Source organism: Macaca nemestrina, chromosome 9 (assembly GCF_043159975.1).
Source record: "Macaca nemestrina isolate mMacNem1 chromosome 9, mMacNem.hap1, whole genome shotgun sequence".
Taxonomy (NCBI): Eukaryota; Metazoa; Chordata; class Mammalia; order Primates; family Cercopithecidae; genus Macaca; species Macaca nemestrina.
This window is the reverse complement of record NC_092133.1, coordinates 85,058,032-85,079,476: the sequence shown is the minus strand read 5'-3', so window position 1 is coordinate 85,079,476 and position 21,445 is coordinate 85,058,032. Positions and strand designations below refer to the sequence as shown.

General features: G+C 36.4%; 1 protein-coding gene across 48 annotated transcripts in view; it reads left to right on the top strand.

Moving 5' to 3' along the window:
* LOC105486665 (protein tyrosine phosphatase non-receptor type 20) overlaps positions 1-21,445 on the top strand; it is a 123,713-nt gene that overhangs the window by 28,388 nt on the left and 73,880 nt on the right. For 16 of the 48 annotated variants that reach the window (XR_011607897.1, XR_011607899.1, XR_011607898.1 and 13 more), the window contains 4 exons: positions 2,701-2,738; positions 8,647-8,800; positions 17,234-17,328; positions 20,515-20,612. Coding sequence is in view for 32 of the 48 variants with exons in the window: in XM_071069924.1 (XP_070926025.1) it covers positions 8,767-8,800; positions 17,234-17,328; positions 20,515-20,612 (227 nt within the window). In the remaining 16 variants the exon portion in view is untranslated. Of the gene's footprint in view, positions 1-2,115; positions 2,184-2,305; positions 2,366-2,700; positions 2,739-4,429; positions 4,542-6,411; positions 6,434-7,689; positions 7,808-8,646; positions 8,801-17,194; positions 17,329-20,514; positions 20,613-21,445 lie in introns of those variants that run through there. The other 32 variants (XM_071069899.1, XM_011749669.3, XM_011749665.2 and 29 more) reach the window with 14 other exon arrangements.

Here is a 21,445-nt window from a genome sequence, read left to right as displayed (position 1 = left end):
GAATGGCTTCCCTGTGCTCGAGTTGGAGACGAGGAGTTCATACAAGGCACTTCCTGCTGCTACTTCTACTTTTATATTTTGTGTGACTCTCTAAATCCTTTCATCTCTAGGTAAGGTTAAATTATTCTCTTGTGATCTGGATTTTCAGATTCCCAGTAGGGATGTGTGTTTGGAGGTCGGTTTTCTCCCTCTTACACTCTGGGAACTCACAGTTTTTCTCCTGTTTCACGGAATTTGCAGTGACACGCCTATTTTGCCATTTTTTAAATGAGGTTGTTTGTTTTCTCATTGTTGAACTTTAAGAGTTCTTTGTATATTTTTTATTAGAACTTTTCTATTGGATATGTGTTTTTCAAACATTTTCTCCTGGTCTGTAGCTTGTCTTTGTATTCTCTTAACAGTGTATTTTGCAGAAAAGTAGTTTTTAATTTTAATAAAGTCCAACTTGTCAACATTGTTTCCTGGATTATCCTTTTGGTGTTGTATTTAAAATCTCATTGCCAAAACCAAGGTCGCCTAGATTTTCTCTTTTATTATTGTTGTGTGGTTGCATTTTATACCCCAAGAGAATATTTTGAAGTCCTAACCCCAGGTACCTGTGAGTCCAACAAGTTAAGCTGAGGTCCTAATACAATGATTGGTGTCCCTGTAAAACAAAGGAAATTTGGACACAGACAGAGGGAGAAATTCCTGTATCAGCAGAGGCTGAAATTGGAGTGGGATGTCTATAACCAGGGAACATCAAGGATTACTGAAACCACCAAAAGTTAGGAAGAGACAAGGAAACGTCCTTCCCTGGGGCCTAAGAGAGGGCATGGCCTTGCTGCCACTCTCAGACTTTTGCCCCCAGAACTGTGAGAGAATACATTTCTGCCTGTTTAAGCCATCCAATTTGTAGCACTTTGTTATGGCAGCCATAGGAAATGAATACATATTTTGATACCAGGAAATCTTTTTCTGTTGTAATAAGTACCTAAAAAACATGGAAGTGGCTTTGGAATTGTGTATAGACTGGAAGAATTTTTAGGTGCATTATATAAAATGAACCTAAAAATTAAAAATTTTCAGGTGTTCACACACCTGAAAGACATACTTGTGGCTCGGTACATGGAAGGTGTGGTTACCAGGCAACCACATCCAGCCTGGGTTGTTTGGTGACTGGATAAGGTATGGGACTGGTAATCTCCAAACCATCCTAATCACTTTCTTAGAACTATCTGATTGAGGCTAAGGGCATGCCTCTTTCTGTTTGTCCTTTTCTTCTGTTTGTTCTTGAATTAGTCACTGTGAAACTTTAGCCACTCACTTCTAAGTAGCATAGAGTCCCCCAAAACATGAGTACCATTGCTATTCTTTAGGAACAGCTTTAGTACCAGAAGTGGGTGGCTCAGGCATCACTGCTTTATCACAGGGAAGTGTTTTCCACCTATTACCTCATATCTGACTGTGGAGATCACAGAGGAAAGAGAAGGTGAGGAAGGTGAGCTAGGAGAGGGAAGAATTTCAAATGAGGAGAACTTTCTTCTTCTTCTTCTTCTTCTTCTTCTTCTTCTTCTTCTTCTTCTTCTTCTTCTTCTTCTTCTTCTTCTTCTTCTCCTTCTCCTCCTCCTTCTTCTTCTTCTTCTTCCTCTTCTTCTTCTTCTTCTTCTTCTTCTTCTTCTTCTTCTTCTTCTTCTTCTTCTTCTTCTTCTTCTTCTTCCTCCTCCTCCTCCTCCTCCTCCTTCTTCTCCTTCTCTTTCTCCTTCTCCTTCTCCTTCTCTTTCTCCTTCTCCTTCTTTTTTTCTTTTTTCTTTAACCAGGCTTCAGAAACTCAGGGTTCACACCATTAAATGATGAGAAATCTAGAAGGTTGGTTTTCTCTTCTCATTATTAACTTATCATGGGAAAGATGTCTACAGAGGATAACGGAGTAGGAACATGCCTTTTCTTTTTTCTCTGTTCATGGCAGGGCTTCTAAAAGGAGCCTAACTATAGCTCTCAGTTCAGACAAGAATATTATAACCATCACTAATGGTCTTCAGTATTTTAAGGAGAAAGTTTATGGACTTAAAAAATTTTGTATCTGCAAAAGTTCCATATTGCCCATAGCCCTTTTCTAAATCTTTTATTTTATAGATTAAATGGCTAAAGATTCAGGACAAGGTTGGCCTTTAGACATATGTGGACCCATGGATATGATCTGAGTAAGTCAGGAAGTTCTCTCTCTGATTTCTTTTCATTTTCTTAGTGCAGATGCCTTCCTTGTCCTTTAGGTGGCATATTGGTTTTTCTGGAATCTGTTGCGAAAAAAAGGGAACTCATTTGAAGTCTGAGCCTTGAGGGAATAGGTAAAACAGGCATGTTGGAAGGAAAGTATGAGTCTCAGGTGAGTCTCAGGTGGCAGGGCCAACTGTGTACTATAATTTTACTTGGAGTTTTCCCTGGTTTGATGATCTTTTATTAAGCCTGTAATTTTAGCCTTATTTATATAAGCCCATTGACTGCACATTATGAGACATTTGTCTGGAATTCCTCTTTTCATGATAGCAGAACAAGTTAAATTTTGTTGGACATGTATATTTTTACATTAAGAAGATACTAGCTTGTTACTTTTAAACATTTAGTGCAAAAATAGTCAAATGTAGGTAAGCCTTGTATGCAAAATTATTTGCAGTTAAAAATATTGCAACATTACCTAGTTCGTTTTTCCTTCTTTTGCAGAGATGAGTGTTCTGTGATTACCCTGGGATGATGTTCAGGTAATGCTGTGTGGTTTTTTTCTCTCCTGGGAAGTGGAAGGCAGGAACTTAGAAAGTGAGATATAACTAAGAAGGGTCTGTTAATGAGGACGACAACGTATTTCCCACACTAGCCTTTGTCAGAGCTCTCTAAGACTACTCCCAGGTTCAGCGATTGGATAGAAGGATTCATAGGTTTCAGCAGGTAGTCACATTCATGGCTAAGATATGGTAGACTGAAAAGGTACAAAGCAAAATCAACAAAGGAAAATCAGACACAATCTCCCCAGAATATTCTCCTTGTGAGTCACGTAGGATGCACTTAATTTTCTGAATAACAAGGTATGAGAACTTGTGTGAAGTGTTGTCTATCAGGGAAGCTCATCTGAACATAAGAATTTAGGGTCTTTATCAGGGGTTAGTCATGGGCACAGACTGTCAGTGCGACTGATAGCAGTCACTGAAATTCCAGATACCTAGAAGGAAAGAAGATGTTTTAGGAGAAATGAGCTACTTTTCTCATTTAGAAAAAATTTTGCATTAGTATAGGCAATGATTTTACCAGCCAAGTTCCCAGACACCAGCCAAGGGCCAGTCTTGTATGCAGGCATTCCTAAGGAGACTCGTCTTGGACCTGGTAGGTGAAGTCATGAACTTTTGTCTGCGCACATATGTGATGTGTATACATTCCTGACTTACATGATCTCAGTTATGGAAATGGTTCAGCTGCACCCAGTAAATAAGTAGTTCTTTGGAGTACAGAAGCTGAGGTCTACTAATGAAACCGTGCCCCAAAGAGTTAATCAGTGGCAAAGAGAAATTCTTGAATTTATAGGATTGGTTGATAAAAACAAAAAACAAAAACAACTTTCTGAAACACTGAAATTCTCTCTGCTTTTAAGATAACAAAACTGGCTGAAATCAGTTGGAACCAATATGGCAAACTAGAGTCTACATAGTATGAGCTTGCTGACACCACAGCCCACATTTCCACTGCATGTTTTGTACTAACTCCCCCGGAATTTACATATGTGACCCATGAGAGAGCATGAAGAGATACTGCACATAACCAAAGCCTTTTCAGCCACCCTTTTCTTTCTGCCAATCTCCTGCTATCCCCAAATTCACTCCCTCAATGTGTTCTAATAAAAATACTGCCTTAAAAACAGTACATGGAGACAGATTTGAGCTAGACTCCTGTCTCCCTGTTGGTTGACCTACAAAAAAGTCTTTCTTTTCTCAAAAACCCAGTGCCATAGTATTGGCTTCTAACACATTAAACAGTGAACTTTTTTGCTTGGTAACAGTGATTGGAGGTACAGGAATTGTGTATTTTGAAATAAAGCACCCTCTTGTAATTACTGATACACTTCCAAAAGAGAGAGAGAGGAATGTAGGAAGGAGGGAAGAAAAGAAGTTTAAACAGACAGATGGACAAACGGATGGACCTGAGGTTCAGGAGGTTGGAGGGAATATGCCAAAGCAATTTATATCGTGAATGAAATAAACAGTAGAAGGTTGTTTGCCTTGGCACCTTAATAGCAGAGGCATCCAGATAACAGAGTCATTTCGGAAAGATGTCTTAAGTCATTAATTACTTTTACTTGAACCATTCTAATAATTGAAAAAGTATTTACTCAGAATGTAGCTCATGGCAACGCTATCATCAGTGCCTGAGTTTCAAGGGGTGAAGCATTGTTGACATAGGGTTCCAGCGCCTTTGGAACGTTAAGTCTTCCATTGTTCCAATGGATGCTCACAGTAATCCTTAGTGAGCTTGCTGCTAACACAGATGGTGACAGTTTGTTCTCATGTCTATGATGGGTGGGTAGCAACTATTTTTTAATGTTTAAACTTACATTAGTCACTTGATATTATCTTTATACAAGTGTTTCTATATTTTATTTTAATTGAAGTACATTATCTTTTTGCGGCTTTTTAAAAATCAACTTTATTGAGGTATAATTATGTATAAAGCTTTTAACCTTGCAAATAAAGACGGTTTTCTTTCTTCCTCCCCAATATTAATCCTTTTATTTTATTTTTCTTGTTTTGTCTGATTGCACTGGGCGAACTGTCAGTGGCTCTGGAGGTAGCACTTCAGCACTTCACTTCTCCCCGCTTCCCTCTGAGCCCCCAGCCCTCACACTCACATACTACAGAGAATAAGAAACCATGGAATGACATTTCTTAATGGTTACGTTTATAATCAGAAAAAGCAATACCACCATTCTTTATAAAAAACTAAAAATCATTATTAAAAGGCATAAAACCTGCCAAATAATTACTAGTAGCCTAAGAAGCTTGTACTGAGAATTTAGTCACCGGAAATACAGATTTCAGAGGAAAGAACTCTTATCCCTGGGGTAACTACAGGTAGGGCAAGAGTCAGTCACTATTGAACATTTGAGACTTCTTTCATTCCCTTCTCTTCAGGCTAGTGTAGGTCTCAGGGAGTAGTGTGTGATAGGACTTTCACAAGAATTAGAGGTAGCCCCAGCCCTGGTGCTAAGAATTGACAGAGGCCGAAGGTGCTGAGCATGTCATTTTAAATTGTATGTTTTCGCATCTTGCACCCAACCCAAAGTCCACTGTGAAGAAATAGTCTTTGTTAGCACCTGTTTCAGTTTTGAGAGAGTTTGAGATAGACTGAAAATCCTGTCCTGGCTGAGGATTTGAGAATATGTACAGTATTCACTGATTCTCCAATTATGTCACCCTGCCACCTGAGGAAAGGTGTTTTGCTTTTGTTTCTTGAGCAAACTAAACACTTGTAGTTTTTCTTTTTTTTATGATTAGATGGGATCACTTTGTTTCATATTGGAGCTTTTGTTCCTCTATCCTCAGTGCTCTATCATAGAATAAGTAATACTTTTAAAAGGATTTCCCTTTTATCAGGGCCAATTCTCTATTTTCTATACTATTGCACCTTCCCCAGGAGTTGGAGGGAAACCTTTGTCTTACGGATCTGACCACTGGCCCCTCAATATCTTTCACAATCTTTCCCTCAGGGACCGAGTGCCTATCACTCAAGTGATACCTCTGTGACTTCTCAGAGCTCTTGATGTGGACATGCAGATTAGTTACCTGGTGATACATACACGTTCTTTATGGAATTAACTAATTAGTCCCTCAAACATTTCTTGCATGTCTCCAATGTGTTAGTTTAGTGGCTGGAGATTAAAAAATGAAAATGTTATAGTTTCTGTCCTCAAGATGCTTCTGGTCCAACCCTAGGAGATGAGTCCAGAAATCATTATAAAACATGGAGCTTATAGGGGAAGCACTTGCAGGGGCTTACTTAGCCAAGCTTGAGGGGAGGTGGGAAATATGGTAAAAGCTTGCACTATATTTTCTGAAAAGTTTTCTTCTGCAAATGAAGATTTTGTTTTTATCATATAGTTTACTTTTCTAGGCTATCTAAAATTTCAGTACACATGTGTTGATGTTGACTTGTGTGATCCTATTACTGATTTACTACAGTAGCTGCAACTCAAAATTGAATTAAATGTTAATCATTTTAATATTGCTTTGTTTTGTCTATTTTAAGATACACTAGAAAACATGTCAGGAAAGGGAAATTTATCCAGTTTAATTCTTGTGTTTCTGTAGGGTTATCTGTGACTCGCTGCACTGTTGTTTATTAAAATACTAGGATTAGGCATGCATTTCTGATCAAAGCTGTTCTGATGGAAGGTTTGAACAACTGACTGTTGGTATGGTTTGATATGAATTTTAGTTTATTCATCTGTGCACTAGAGAGATCTTACTAATATGTGTGTGTATTTACATAAAGAGGATAAGTCATTGGTGTAGAGGGCCATTCACATATTTATTTGTGCAATGCAAGGTATAGCATGTTTAAACCCTAGTATTTGAATTAGTAATGAGTGTCTCCAGTTATCAAGGAGTGTCTTGAAATTACTTGATGAAATTCGAAACAAAATTTATTTTGTCTTTAGTTAAAATTGTACTATTTTGTATCTTTTCAATCACATAGTTGGTAGGCAGAAGCTTAGGTGTCATTCTTAGAGGTTCTTAGTTAATTCTGAGGTCCTTAAGATCTCATGTCTGCTTCCAGGGAAGGCTCCTCACTGAAATCTGTTACCTCACTACCAGTCACAAGACCACTGCCATCCTTTTGTTTTTGTTTTTAATTGAGACAGAGTCTTGCTCTGTTGCCTAGGCTGGAGTACAGTGTAGCACAATCATAGCTTATTGCAGCCTCCGTCTCGCGGGTTCGTAATCCTCCTGCCTTAGCTGCCCAAGTAGCTGAGACTACAGATGAGTGCCACCACACCTGGCTATCTTTTTTTTTTTTTAAATTTTTGGTAGAGATGAGGTCTCACTGCACTGCTCAGGCTGGCCTCAAACTCTTGAGCTCAAGTGATCTTCCCACCTCGGCCTCCCGAAGTGCTGGGATTACGGCTGTGAGCCACTGAGCCTAGCCCTCCTCCTATTTAAAAAAGATATTCTTCCCCTTGTCAAAGTAGAGTTTTTTAAAAATTAAAAATGTGACTCATACAAATTTGAAATGAAACCAGGTTAAACATTTTACTCAATGTATTAATTAGTGAATAAACCAGGAAGATGGCAAAGGTAGTTCAAAGAGCAGTTTGAGGATCTAGGTTTTTCACTGGCATTTTGAACCAATGTTAGAGTAAGAATGCTAGATTAGATTAAGAAAACTTGGTTAACATCAGACAGAAATAAATTATAATCTTTAGTGTTACTTTATCAGACAGAAATTATTTGTATCACTGCTGGACAAAAATCTATAGGCTACCTTGTAATTGCATTAAGTCTAGGACTTTTAATCAGTAGTAAACAATGAACTTAATAAAGTACAATTTCCCCACACAAGTAATCTTTGGAATGGCCTGTCATCATTTTATGACGTTGAAGTGACATTCCACTTGTCTTTTTGCCTTACTTTCACATTTTAGGTTTTTTTTTTTTTTTTTTGCCACAGGGTCTGGCTCTGTTGACCACGCTGGACTGCAGTGGCATGATCTCAGCTCACTGTATCCTCTGCCTCCCAGGCTCAAGCCATTCTCCTACCTCAGCTTCTGGAGTAGCTGGGACTACAGGTGTGTGCCACCATACCCATCTAATTTTTGTAGAGACAGAGTTTCGCCCAGTTGCCCCAGCTGGTCTCAAACTCCTGAACTCAAGCGATCCTCCTACCTCGGCCTCCCAAAATGTTAGGATTGTAGGCATGAGCCACCACACCCAGCCTTAAATAATTTTTTAACACTTATATCTCAAAGTTTTAAGATAAATCTGTTTCACAACATTCATTTTAGATTCAGATTACAGCAATACCATTTTATTTGCTGGTAGTTAATGGAAAGGTCTCCAGACAAAAAGTATTCTTGGTATTTTAACCAATGGGAGCAATGTAACATGGCCTTACAGGCCCCTTATGGGAAGAATTAGAAAAGAAAAAATATTTATTCTGTGTGAGAACTTTTTATAGATTGAATGAACAAGAACTCCTTGAAGACGGGCTCTGTAATTAATTCTTATTTATTCAGTACTGAATTCTCAGCACCTAATTTAGCTTAAGTGTGGCATTTAAATAATTGAGTTTCCATTGAGTGACACTGATTGCATTTGTGTGTGTGTATGTGTGTGTGTGTGTGTTTATATAAAGAGATCCATCATTGGAGTGGAGGGCCATTCACATATTTATTTGTGGAATGCAAGGTATAGCATATTTAAGCTCTGGTATTTGAATAAATAAGCGTATCCAATTCTCAAGGAATATCCTGAAATTATTTGATAAAATTTCAAATGAAATTTGTTTTAATTGTCTTTAATTAAAATTGTACTGTTTTAAATATTTTGAATTGAGTAATAATAAGTCAAAGCTGTGATAGCTCCAGTTGTCTAACAGAAAAATCTTTGGCTTTGTGTGTTTTACTAGGTGAACAAAAATTATTTGCTGGCCCCCAGGATACTAATTAGACCTTTGGCCTGACTCACAGGATATTAAGGCTCCATTTCTGAAGAAACCTTTTACCAGTCTAATTTAGGGGATGGGAACATGTCTTCACCTAGGGACTTTAGAGCAGAGTCTGGTAGGTGCATCATCTACTTTTGTGGGTATGGGATCAGGAGGAGCTACAGCAGTGCCTCTCAGACTGTAGATTTGGATAGGGACCACCTGTGGATTATTATCCTGCATATTCTGATCTCCTGGGTCTTGGTGAGGTGGGGGACGGGAGCAAGACTCTGCATTTCTAATAAGCCATCACACTTAGAGTAACAACAATTAGACTCTAGTGTTTTACTTTACTCTTTTCAAATAGCATTTTTTTCCTGATTATAAATGTAATATAGGTTTATTGTGAAGAATTTGGAAAGTACTAAAAAGCATAAAAACACAAAACAACAAGACAGTAAAAACCTGTAATCTGCCACAAAGCTGTTTGTTTTCATAATTTTGTTAGATGTGAACTCAGGGCTTACACATTTCTAAGGTTTTTGATTTAGTTAAATGTCGACTGTCTCCCAGCCGACCCATATTGTCATTGTCTTGCTTAAAACATTACTAGCTTGCCATCATTTCTCAGTATGTCTTTTATGCATTTTCTCATTCCTTCCACATTCAGCCCAGCTTCTATTCCCTCTTCTACCTGCCCTCCTTGTCATTATTATTGCTTCCTCCTTAGAAGTGTTTTTCCAATCCTTATCGAGGTATAATTGACGAAATTGTGTATATGTAAGGTGTGCAACTTGATGTTTTGATTTGTCTATATACTGTGAAATGATTACCACAATTAAGCTAACATATCCACCACCTCATGTAGTTACCATTTTCTTTCTTTGTGTGTGTATGTGTGTGTATGTGTGTATTACAAACATAAGATCTACCCTCTTAGCAAATATCATTAAATACAGTATTGTATGTATTATGCTGTACATCAGATCTTCAGAACGTATTCATCTAGTATAACTGATACTTGATACCATCTGACCAACAACTCCCCATTTCCTCCTTCGCCTATCCTCTGGCAACCACCATTCTGCTATCTGCTTTTGTGAGCCTGGATTCCATCTATAAGTCAGATTATGCAATATTTGTGTAAGGTGAGGGATAGGAATCTAAGTTTATTCTACATAGGAATATCCAGTTATTTCCAGGACCATTTATAGAGGAGACTCTCTTGTCCCCAATATATGTTCTTTGTGCCTTGTCATAAAAGAGTTGGCTATAAACATATGGAATTATTTCTGGGTTCTCTATTCTATTCCACTGGTATATGTGCCTGTTTTTATGCCAGTGTCATAATTTTGTGGTTACTATAGATTTGTAGTGTATTTTGAAGTCAGGTAGTGTGATACCCCAAGCTTTGTTCTTGTTTTTTTTTTGTTGTTGTTGTTTGCTTTTATTTTGTTTTTGTTTTTCTTGGCTCAGAATTGCTTTGACTATTTGGAGCATTTTTTATACTTCCATGTGAATTTTAGGATTTTAAAATTTCTCTGGGCCGGGCGCGGTGGCTCAAGCCTGTAATCCCAGCACTTTGGGAGGCCGAGACGGGCGGATCACGAGGTCAGGAGATCGAGAGCATCCTGGCTAATATGGTGAAACCCCGTCTCTACTAAAAATACAAAAAACTAGCCGGGCGAGGTGGTGGGCGCCTGTAGTCCCAGCTACTCGGGAGGCTGAGGCAGGAGAATGGCGTAAACCCGGGAGGCGGAGCTTGCAGTGAGCTGAGATCCGGCCACTGCACTCCAGCCTGGGCGACAAAGCGAGACTCCGTCTCAAAAAAAAAAAAAAAAAAAAAAAAAAAAAAAAAAAAAAAAAAAAAAAAAAAAAAAAAAAAAATAAAATTTCTCTGAATAATATCATTGGTATTTTGATAGGAATTGCATTGAGCTCTCAGATTCCTTTGGTTATATTGTCATTTTAAAAATATTTATTCTTTCATTCCATGAACATGGAATGTCTTTCCATTGGTTTGTGTCTTCTTCAATTTATTTCATCAATTTTTTATAGTTTTTATTGTAGAGATCTTTAATCTCTGGTTAAATTTATTCCTAGGTATTTTTTTTTGTAGTTATTATAAATGAGATTGCTTACTTGATTTCTTTTTCAGGTAGTTTGTTATTGGTGTATAGAAATGCTACTGATTTTTGCATGTTGATTTTGTATCCTACAACTTTACTTAAAGGAGTTTTTTGGTGAATTCTTCAGGTTTTTGCATTTATAAGAGCATGTCATCTGTAAACAGGGACAAATTTGACTTCCTCCTTTTCAATTTGGGTACCTTTTATTTGTTTCTCTTGCATAATTGTTTCTCCTTTTCAAATTTGGATGCCTTTTATTTGTTTCTCTTGCTTAATTGCTCTGGCAAGGACTTCCAGTATGGTATAGTTCGGATGTTTATCTCTTCCAATCATGTTGAAATGTAATCCCCAACCTGGTGGGAGATGTTGGATCATAGGGGCAGATCCTTCATGAATGACTTGGTGCTATAGTTAGTGAGTGCCCGCTCAGCTCATGTGAGATCTGGTTGTTCAAAGGTGTCTAGAACCTCCCCTTCTCTCTTGCTTTCTCTCTCACCATGTGATATGCTGGCTCCTCATTCACTTTTTGCCATGACTATAAGCCTTCTGAGGTTAGATACTAGAAGCGGATACCAGCACCATGCTTCCTGTACAGCCTGCAGAACCACAAGCCAGAACAAACCTCTTTTCTTTATAAATTACCCAGCCTTAGACATTCCTATATATAAATGCAAACAGATGAACACACAGTATTATGGGTTCAAAAAATTTTTTTTAAAATAACATCTGCCTGGTTCCCTCACTGATTAATGAATATAATAAAGTAACACGTTCATTTATATATCTGTATGAGAGCCATGATTTTCTTTTTCTGAAAACTATCCTTTAACAGTTGCAAACTTTTCTGAAAAAGCTAATTTTAATGCTAAATCAATTATGCTAGAATATGGGAAAACATGGAAAGCTACCCAAACTGTTTTGTAGACTTTTTTTTTTCAACTTTTATTTTAGGCTTGGGGGTACATATGTAAGTTTGTTACATGGGCAAATTGCTTGTTGCTGTGGTTTGGTGAACAAATGATTTCATCACCCAGGTAGTGATTCATTTAGGATAATGGCCTCCAGCTGCATCCATGTTGCAGCAAAGACATGATTCCGTTCTGTTTTTGTTGTTGTTTGTTTGTTTCTTTGAGACAGAGTCTCCCTCTGTCAGCCAGGTTGGAGTGCAGTGGTGCGATCTTGGTTCACTGCAATCTCCATCTCCCAGGCTCAAGCAATTCTTCTGCCTCAGCCTCCTGAGTAGCTGGAATTACAGGCGTGTGCCACCATGCCCCGCTAATTTTTGTAGTTTTAGTAGAGACAGGGTTTCATCATGTTGGCAAGGCTGGTCTCAAACTCCTGACCTCTGGTAGTTCATCTGCCTTGGCTTCCGAAACTGCTGGGATTACAGGCATGAGTCGCCACACCTGGCCATGATTTCATTCTTTTTATGGTTGTGTAATATTCTACGGTGTGTATGTACCACATTTTCTTTATCCGCTCCACTGTTGACAGGCATGCAGGTTGATTCCATGTCTTCGCTATTGTGAAAAGTTCTGTGGTGAATATACTTGTGCTTGTGTCTTTATGACAGAACAATTTATACCCCTTCATATACCCAGTAATGTGATTGCTGAATTAAATGGTAGTTCTATTTTATGTTCTTTGAGAAATCTCCAAACTGCTTTCCATAGTGGTTGAACTTACATTCCTATCAGCAGTGTATAAGTGTTCACTTTTCTCTGCAACCTCACAAACCTTTTTTTTTTTTTTTTTTTTTTTTACTTTTTACTAATAGCCATTCTGACTTGTGTAAGATGGTATCTCGTTGTGGTTTTCATTTGCATTTCTCTGATGATTAGTGATATTGAGTATTTTTTCTTATGCTTCTTGGCTACGTGTGTGTCTCCTTTTGAAAAGTGTCTGTTCATGTCCTTTGCCCGTTGTTTAACGGGGTTGTTTGATTCTTGCTTGTTCATTTATAAGTTCATTATAAGTTCTGGATATTAGACCTTGTGTTCTGCCAGGTTTTGGTATCAGAACGATGCTGGCCTTATGGAATTAGTTAGGGAGGAGTCCCTCTTCCTGATTATTTGGAATAGTTTCAGTAGGATTGGTACCATCTCTGGTTTATACATCTGGTAGAATTTGACTGTGAATCCTTCTGGCCCGGGCTCTTTCTGATTGGTAGATTTTTTTTAAATGACTGATTTAGTTTCTGATTTAATATCTATTCCATAGCCTAGAAATCAAGGAGCAATTTTGAGTTTCATGTCTCATTATTTAAGAAACATTTTATAAGGCTGTAGCTGCCACAGATAGTGATTCTTCTGATGGTTCTGGGCAAAGTAAATTGAAAACCTTTTGGAAATAACTCAGCGTTCTAGATGCCATTAAGAACATTTGTGATTTATGGGAGAAGATCAAAATGTCAACATTAACAGGAGTTTGGGAGAAATTGATTTTAACTCTCATGGATGACTTTGAGGGATTTCAGACTTCAGTGCAGGAAGTACTAGCCTAAGTTTTAGGCATCCACTGGGGGTCTTAGAACACATTCCCTGTGCGTAAGCAGGGACTGCTTTACCATTTCACATATAGTTGTAGGAACATAGGATATTTCCATTTCCTCCCGTTTGCCTTTCATGCTATTATTGATACCAATTTTTTTGTGAGTGTCGTATACCCTACAATAGATTATTATTTTTCCTTAAAATTGAGTTATCTTTTAAAGAAATTAGAACATGTGAAAGAGTTTGTTTTATGTGCTCATATATTTTCCAGTTTTGCCACTCTTCATTCCTTTGCATAGGTCTACATTTTCATATTTTATCCTTTTCCTTCTGTCTGAAAAACTTCCTTTAATTTTTTGTTGTTGTTGTTTAGTGCAGGCTGGATATTATCTTAATCTTTATTGGTCTACAGAAGTCTTATTTTTTGAAATATATATTTTCAGAGTATAGAATTCTATACTGGCATTCTATAAGAATTCTATATTCTTTCAATACTTTAAAATGTCCTCACCATTATCTTCTAGCGTGCATGATTTCTGATGAGAAATCCATCATTCTTATCTTCGTTTTTCTATATTTAATGTGTCTGTTTTCTCTAGCATTTTTTCTTGTCAGTAATTTGAATATGACATACATGAACGTGATTTTTCTATAAGCTCATATATTACACTTGTATTTTATTGATCTTCTTTGGTCTGTTGGTTTATAGTTTTCATCTAGTTTGGTAACATTTCAGCTATTATTTCTTCATATTTGTTTTACTTTTGGTATTCCAGTTACAGAAATTTTAGTTCACTTACGTTGTCCCAGTTTGCTGAGTCTGTTCAGTCTTCTTTTTTTTGCTACTGTGTGCTTCATTTTGGATACACTCTTGCTGTATATTGACAGACACTGATATTTTTCCTTCTCTACTGCCTTATCTGCTGTTAATTTCTTTTAGTTCATACATTGTCTCTAGAAATTTCAGTATATCTTATTTTTACATTATTTATATCTCTTTATTGTATCATGTTTTTCTTTATTTCCTTGAGCACCTTTTAAAAACTTATAATAGTTAAAAAGTTCTTTTTTCTGAATTTTGTCATCTGTCATTTCTAAGTACATTTCTATTGATTGATTGATTTGGCTATGGGTTATACTTTTCTATTCCTTTGCATACCTGTTAATTGTTTACTACATATTGTGAATTACATGATTTTGGTGCTAGATTTTTTCTTTTTCTTTCTTTCTTTCTTTCTTCTTCTTCTTTCTTTCTCTCTTTTTTTTTTTTTTAGACAGAGTCTTGCTCTGTCTCGCAGGCTGGAGTGCAGTGGTGCGCTCACTGCAACCTTCCGCCTCCCGGGTTCAAGCGATTCTCCTGCCTCAGCCTCCTGAGTAGCTGGGATTACAGGTGCACGCCACCATGCCCAGCTAATTTTTGTATTTTTAGTAGAGATGGGGTTTCACCTTGTTGGTGAGGCTGATCTCGAACTCCTGACCTCATGATCCACCTGCCTGGGCCTCCCAAAGTGCTGGGATTACAGGCATGAGCCACCGCACCCAGCCTTGATATTTCTTTAAAGAATGTTGGGTTTTTCTGCCTCGTAGTTATGTTACTTGAAGTTTAACCTGATCCTGTCTGAGGCTTGCTCTTCACCTTTTTTATAGGTGGCCCTAAGGAGCTTCTGTTCCAGCGATGGTTTTACTACTAAGAGGTATCTCTTCTGTGCACTATCCTCAATGTCCCTGTATTGCAGGGTCTCCTCATTCTGGCTCATATGAACTGTTTCTAGGAATTATGTGGCTTGCTACTTTCCGGTGATCCTTCCTGAGTATCAGAGATTGTCTTCCTTCATATAAGCATATCTACATTCTGCAAAAGACATGAGTGGGTTTCTTTGCAGCTACTTAGACTTCTCTTGTTCTGTATAGCTCCCTCCTATTATTATTATAATAATATAATAATAGGCCTCCCTGTTATTCTGCCCTACAAATTCTGGCTGCCTCAGTCTCTCCTAACTTTGATCTTTTTCTTCTCAATCGGTGAATCACTGGACTCTGATTCCTTTCCTGAGCTATAGCCTGCAAACTCCTGGAGGCCATGATCTGGAGCAACCAGAAGGCTCACCCCCTTCTCTCTGGGATCATAATCTGTTGTTCAAGGTCTGAAAATTATTGTTTTATATATTTTGTCCTATTTTCTGATTAGTTGTGGTTTAGTCCTATTACAGTAAATCTCTCATAAGCATAAATGAAAGTAAGTTGTAGGTTGTTTCAATTTTCATTTTTTGTTTGTCAGGTGAGACTGGACTTTTTAAAAATACATTACTGGCCTGTAAGTCACCTTCTATGAGTTGCTTGTTTATATTTCTTATAGACTTGTTTTTCTGTTAATTTTTTTTTTCTAGCACTTGAAGCTCCTTCCTAGGTTTGCGGAATTTCCTATTTTCAAAACCGTTTGCATAAGAAAGATTTTTCTTCACTGAAAGTCTGATAAAATGCCATCTGGAAACCTGTTTGGGCCCATATGCTTTTTCCTCTTGGGAATGGTATTTTTGATTATTGGTTTGACTTTTTAAATGGTTATGACACTATTTAGGCTTTCTACATCTTCTGGAGTAAATTTTCATAACTTATAATTCTCTTATAAAAGTTTCCATTTCATCAGATTTTCCTAAAGTTTCTCATAGTATTTGCTTATTACCTTTAAAAATGTGAGTTGCATCTGTAGTTGTGTGCTTTTTCATTTTCACACTTGATCTTAGCCAAAAGGCTGAGAAGCGATTCTTTTTCATTTTTAATGTCATTTGTGCACTTACTCTCCATTGATTGATAGTGAAAGAGGGTTGTGTATTTTTAAGTTTTTTTCCAAAGAGCTAGTGTATTGGATTTTGCTGATTATTCTTTAGGCTTATTTTCTATTATTATGGTTTTCTTTATGATTTCCTCCTTTGTAGTTTCTCTGGGTTTCTTCGGTTTTTCTTTGGCCTCTATGATTGAATACAAAACTCATTTATATCAGGTTTTTTTCTACTTTTTTTGTAAACATATTTAAACCTATACATTTTCCCTCTATCTAAATACTCATTTAGCTACTTCACATTAGTTTTGATATGTTGTCCCTTCATTGACATTTCTTAATGTTTTAATTTATAAAATTAATTCATATGTTATAAAGGTTCATAATTTCTATTAGATTTCCTTTTTAACACACATTCAGGAACACACTTTTTCAATTCCATAGTGCTTGTTTACTATATTTTTATTGATTTTGTAATATGCCATGTCACAGAAGTTCTAAATCATAATATTTCATGCTGCTATGGTATGAGAAACAGTACTGTGAGTGCTCAATACTGAGATCAGAGAAAATTTTCTCTCGGCTTCTTATCTGAAAGAGTCTGTGCAGTAAAATTTACACAGTAATTAGGAACAATCATATAAGAAACCCAGAGTTTCCTTGGGATGATTCATATTACGTTCTTCAACAAAACTGAAAACAATTTTCTATATAATTTAACATATTGCTTGCTAACTTATGAATTATAAATAATACAAGAAGTTAAAGTGTGACTTTTGTAACACAGTATTCTTTATTCAAGAAATAGACTCTGAAACACAGAAGACTGTATTCTATAGATCCCAATGCATGGGTTCTGCAGGTTGTAAATATCTAGGATTTACTTGAAGAGTACTTTCTTGAATAATGTGGCAGTGAGGAACAAGGGAACTGCTCAAAAGTCAACTCCCTGAGGATAATCCTAGAAGAAGGATCAGCTTTGCTATGTTGCTTTTTTCAAAGCAGGGGGGAAAGAGATGATTACCATAGGAGATAAAGATGGGGTGTTTGGAAAACAGGAAAAGTAGGTGAAAATTCCCCTCATGTAGCTTGTTTTTTCTCATTAAGTCTCCATTTTTCCTTCTGTGTAGTGTTTTCTATTTGATCAGTTTTCCCCCCGCTTTGTTCAGTAAAAGATTATGAGGGAAATGACTCTGAAGAAGAAGACCTGAATTTCAGGGAGACTTTGCCTTCATCAAGTAAGAAAAACACACCTAGATCAAAGGTAAGACTAAAAGGAGAGGGATCTCTACTAATTTTGGCTAATACCTAAGTTGCTGACTATGCTCTCTGGGAAATGGGTATCTATTTTGTTTTCACCAAAATAATTTCTTAATTCTTTGCACTGTACTGTTGACAGTGACCAAAATAGGGATTTGAAAGAGTGGAACTTTTTGCCAAGTTTCTAGTGAATTGCATTTTCTAATGCTACTCTAGAAATTTTACAGGCACTTGTTTTGTGCTACTAATGAAGATACAAAATAAATTTCACATGAAGTTTGAAGCACCTTTAGATGTATTGATTGTGGACTTTTTCATTGTTTGAGACAGCATGATTGGGTATCTCCAAACTATGGAAAAGTAGAGGGCTGTGAAAAGTCTGTGACAAAACCTCTTACGTCAACACATTACCCCATTTGTGGAGATAGTGCTGGGGTTAGGACACAAAAAAAGGGAAATGGATTTTAGTCTGGCGGGTGCTTTGCATTTTTTTTCTCTTACCTAGTCAACTAGAGCTTTGGAACTGCCATGATGATGCTGGCCTTGTGCTCATTTCCTGTAAGTTACAGCAATAATAGAGATAAAGTCAGTACATAGACCAAATACTGCTTCTACCGCTTCCCCCGTTCAATTGCCACCTCCACCCTAGATGGGCAGGAGTGCCGCTTTTAAGAACAACATTGTAACTTGGTTATTATCTCCTGTCTGTTCTCTGCTATACTTAAGTTGGGCACATCAAGGCTACCATCACATCTTTGGCTGGGAATCTATGGCTGTTAGTGCCATGTTGGGCTTTTAGCTCACTCTTGAGCCATTCTTTTCTCTGATCAGAATGGTTTCCTGTTTGAAGCAGAGACAGTTTGAATGGGAACACCTTCACAGAATGGCCCAAGTAGATCCTTTGTATAGTCTTATAGTCTTATTTGACTTCTTCTAGAACTGAGCACATTTTGTGATTTTGTTTATATTTTTACTTTGGTTTTTTTTTTTTTTTTTCTAAGTTATAGCTTGGCCTATCTAGGATGAATTCTGATATGCTTTAAAGTTTCCTTTAAGAAAAAAGGATCTTAGAACATTCCTGGATGGTTTTTAGAGTGTTGGGAAAATTACCTGATTTCATTAGAACTTGTTTTTCTTATATTTCATGAAACAATTTGATATTGTAGCCATTTTTATGTCCTTTCAGATAGATGCTGTCCCCTAGAAACTGTCTAGACTCATAGACTTGAAGTTGGTTAGATTTGGAGCATTACTAATTTTTTTTGAGACAGGCTAATTTATTTTTTGGATTTTTGGTAGAGACAGGGTTTCACCATGTTGGCCAGGCTGGTCTTGAGCTCCTGGCCTCAAGTGATCCACCCATCTCGGCCTCTCAAAGTGCTGGGATAATAGGCATAAGCCACCACGGCTGGCCTGTTAAAGACATTTTTATGCCGGCACTCATTTTAGAGGTGAAAGCTGAAGCAATTTGTCTATGATCATACGACTCTTGAGTCACAGACTAGAAACCAGGCTCCTATCTGTGTTACTGTTTTCACTTTGTCCTCATAAATCCTTGCTTCATGGAGTACAGAAAAGCTAACTTAGGCTCCTCAGAAAACATTTTCTAACATTTAAAAAAATTTCATATTAATTTGATTCAGTGAGCAATCTCCAAAAGTCCTGCCATGTTGATAATTTATTATGTTTCTCCATGTTAGTTCTTGGTATTGTTAGCAAAATCACATTTCACTCAATCAGACATATGTTAGTCAACCTTAAATTTGAATTGCAGCCGTCTAGAACAGTTTGCTTCTTTAAAAAATAAATATAATCAATTTGATTTTGAACCATGACTTGAAAGATGTCTCAGGTTTAAATTGTGTTAGGACTTCCAGATGTTACTTCTTCTAAGTAAATGAATTGTACTCAAATGACTTTTAAACATGTCTCATAGGAGGGAAGTGGGATCATGTTTGTGTAATAGCACTGTCCCACTTCTTTTCCTCCATCCCACTGGAGCCACAGTTTCTACATTTCAATTTTAATTATCCTGAAAGTAATTTTTAGGGATTTCCCAATCAGTGCTGATTTCAAAACTAGTTCAACTCTGTGAAGCTCATTTCATTTAATGTATTGGTTAGCTACATAGTTTAATGAGAAGGACTCTTAGGTGGACATTTTCCTGTGATTTTAAAGTAAAAATTAAATATACACCAAGCAAACACTAGTAAACTCATTAGTCAAAGAAGAAATCATAATGGAAGTTTAAAGTATTTAGAATGGAATGTACACAAAAATACTAGATGTAAAAACATGTGGTTTGCGGACTGAGCAGTGTGTAGCAAATATAAGGTCTAATCTATAACATTACATTTACAATTGTGCCACTTAAAGTGTTTAGCAGTAAATCTAAGAAAAAGTGTACATTGTCTTTATTGAGAATATTTTATAATGTGTTTGCTGGGTAGCTATATCATATTAGTGGATAATAATACTTAATATATAAATATATCACTTATTTCCAATTTAAATTTAAAAATTCATATCACTTAATTTCAGTAATAATCCCAAAGTTATTTTTGTGTGTGAATGAGATTCGATCAGCTGATTCAAAAGATGTTCTTGAGAAAACAGAAGGTCAAGTATGGCAAGACAGTATTAGACAAGGAGGGAAGGAAACATGTGTATATGATGACTGGGGCACTGGCACTGCGACTTGTCAAGACTGAAGTCTCTCCAGTGCAGAATTGGGCAGTGAAATGTGGAGAAATACTTAGAATTAGTAGATTGGATGGTGCAAGTACTAAAGTAAAGATAAATATAGTGGCAGGAGTTTTATATTCACAGTAAACAAAACATGGTGAACACTTATAAGAAAATCTCTTATGGGCTGAAGTAATAAATCTATTTTTTCTCAAACGAAGCTTTTTAAAAATTTAGTTTTGAAAAATCACTTGAGTTATTTAATATAAATAACTTCTGTTTACATAGTACTCTGCACTGTTTTGACAGATTGAAAAATATTTTATAGGGAGATATACAGTTAAGTGATTTTCTAGGAGCAGAATTATACTATGTGATTGTGGTTATAATTCCATTATTGCAGATCTTTTCACTCTTCTTAAGTAGCTATAGAAATCATGTTTCTTTTAAACCACATTTTTTCTAAAACCAGGGCTATAATTTGTTTCCTTTCTTATGTCTGTAGGTTTTTGAGAAGAAAGTTAACTCAGAGAAGGTAAAACCTTCTCTTCGGAATTTCCCACGTAATGATTATGAGGATATTTTTGAAGAGCCTTCAGAAAGGTATAACTGATATGCTTATTTAGTGAGTTTTCTGTTTATGCTACTTATATTCATAGCTAGCCCTCTGCATGGAGACAGTGAATAATGGCCCTCAAATGTTTAATTTTTCAAGATATAGCCTTTTATAAACCTGATTTAGCTTTCTTAGGAATATGGTTACGATCTCACAAATATGGTAATTAACACAAGAGAAAAGTATTCTTGAAGGATTCAATTTCTCTATCCTCTCAATAGTTACCTGGTGTCAAAGCTTTTGCAAATATGCTTGGAGCTTTTGAAGTGGTCAGTGTACTTGAGGTAGCATGAAGCTCTCAGTACAGCACTAAATTTTGTTAGAAATGTAATCTGTTTTCAGAAAGAAAATTATATGGTATAAACAATAGGATTATTAGTATGGTGAATTTCTGGTAGTATATGTTTAAAAAATTTAAAGTACCTGAAGAACAGTAAATTTCCATTAAGAAAACTAAAGAAACAAGTTTTCATGCTTATAAAATATTCAAATTTAGGTGTTATAAGCAAAAACATCAAATGAGGAAACATTTTGTTAAGCCATATTTTCTTAGAGATTTATCAGTAATTTTAGCTACCCTCACTGGAATAGCACTGTATAAGAATGTGTATATTCTTTATATTGTGTGTTTTTGTATGTGTATTGTATGAAATTTGTATGTACAACTTTCAGAAGTGCATTAAACAAATAACAGTAATTCCAAAGGCTTTTTGAGATTCTATGATATACTAAGCATTGTACACAAATAAAAACTACTATATATTTTTTGCTCTTCAGTTCACAGTTTAATTAGGAAAACAGACATATAAAAGACAAATTG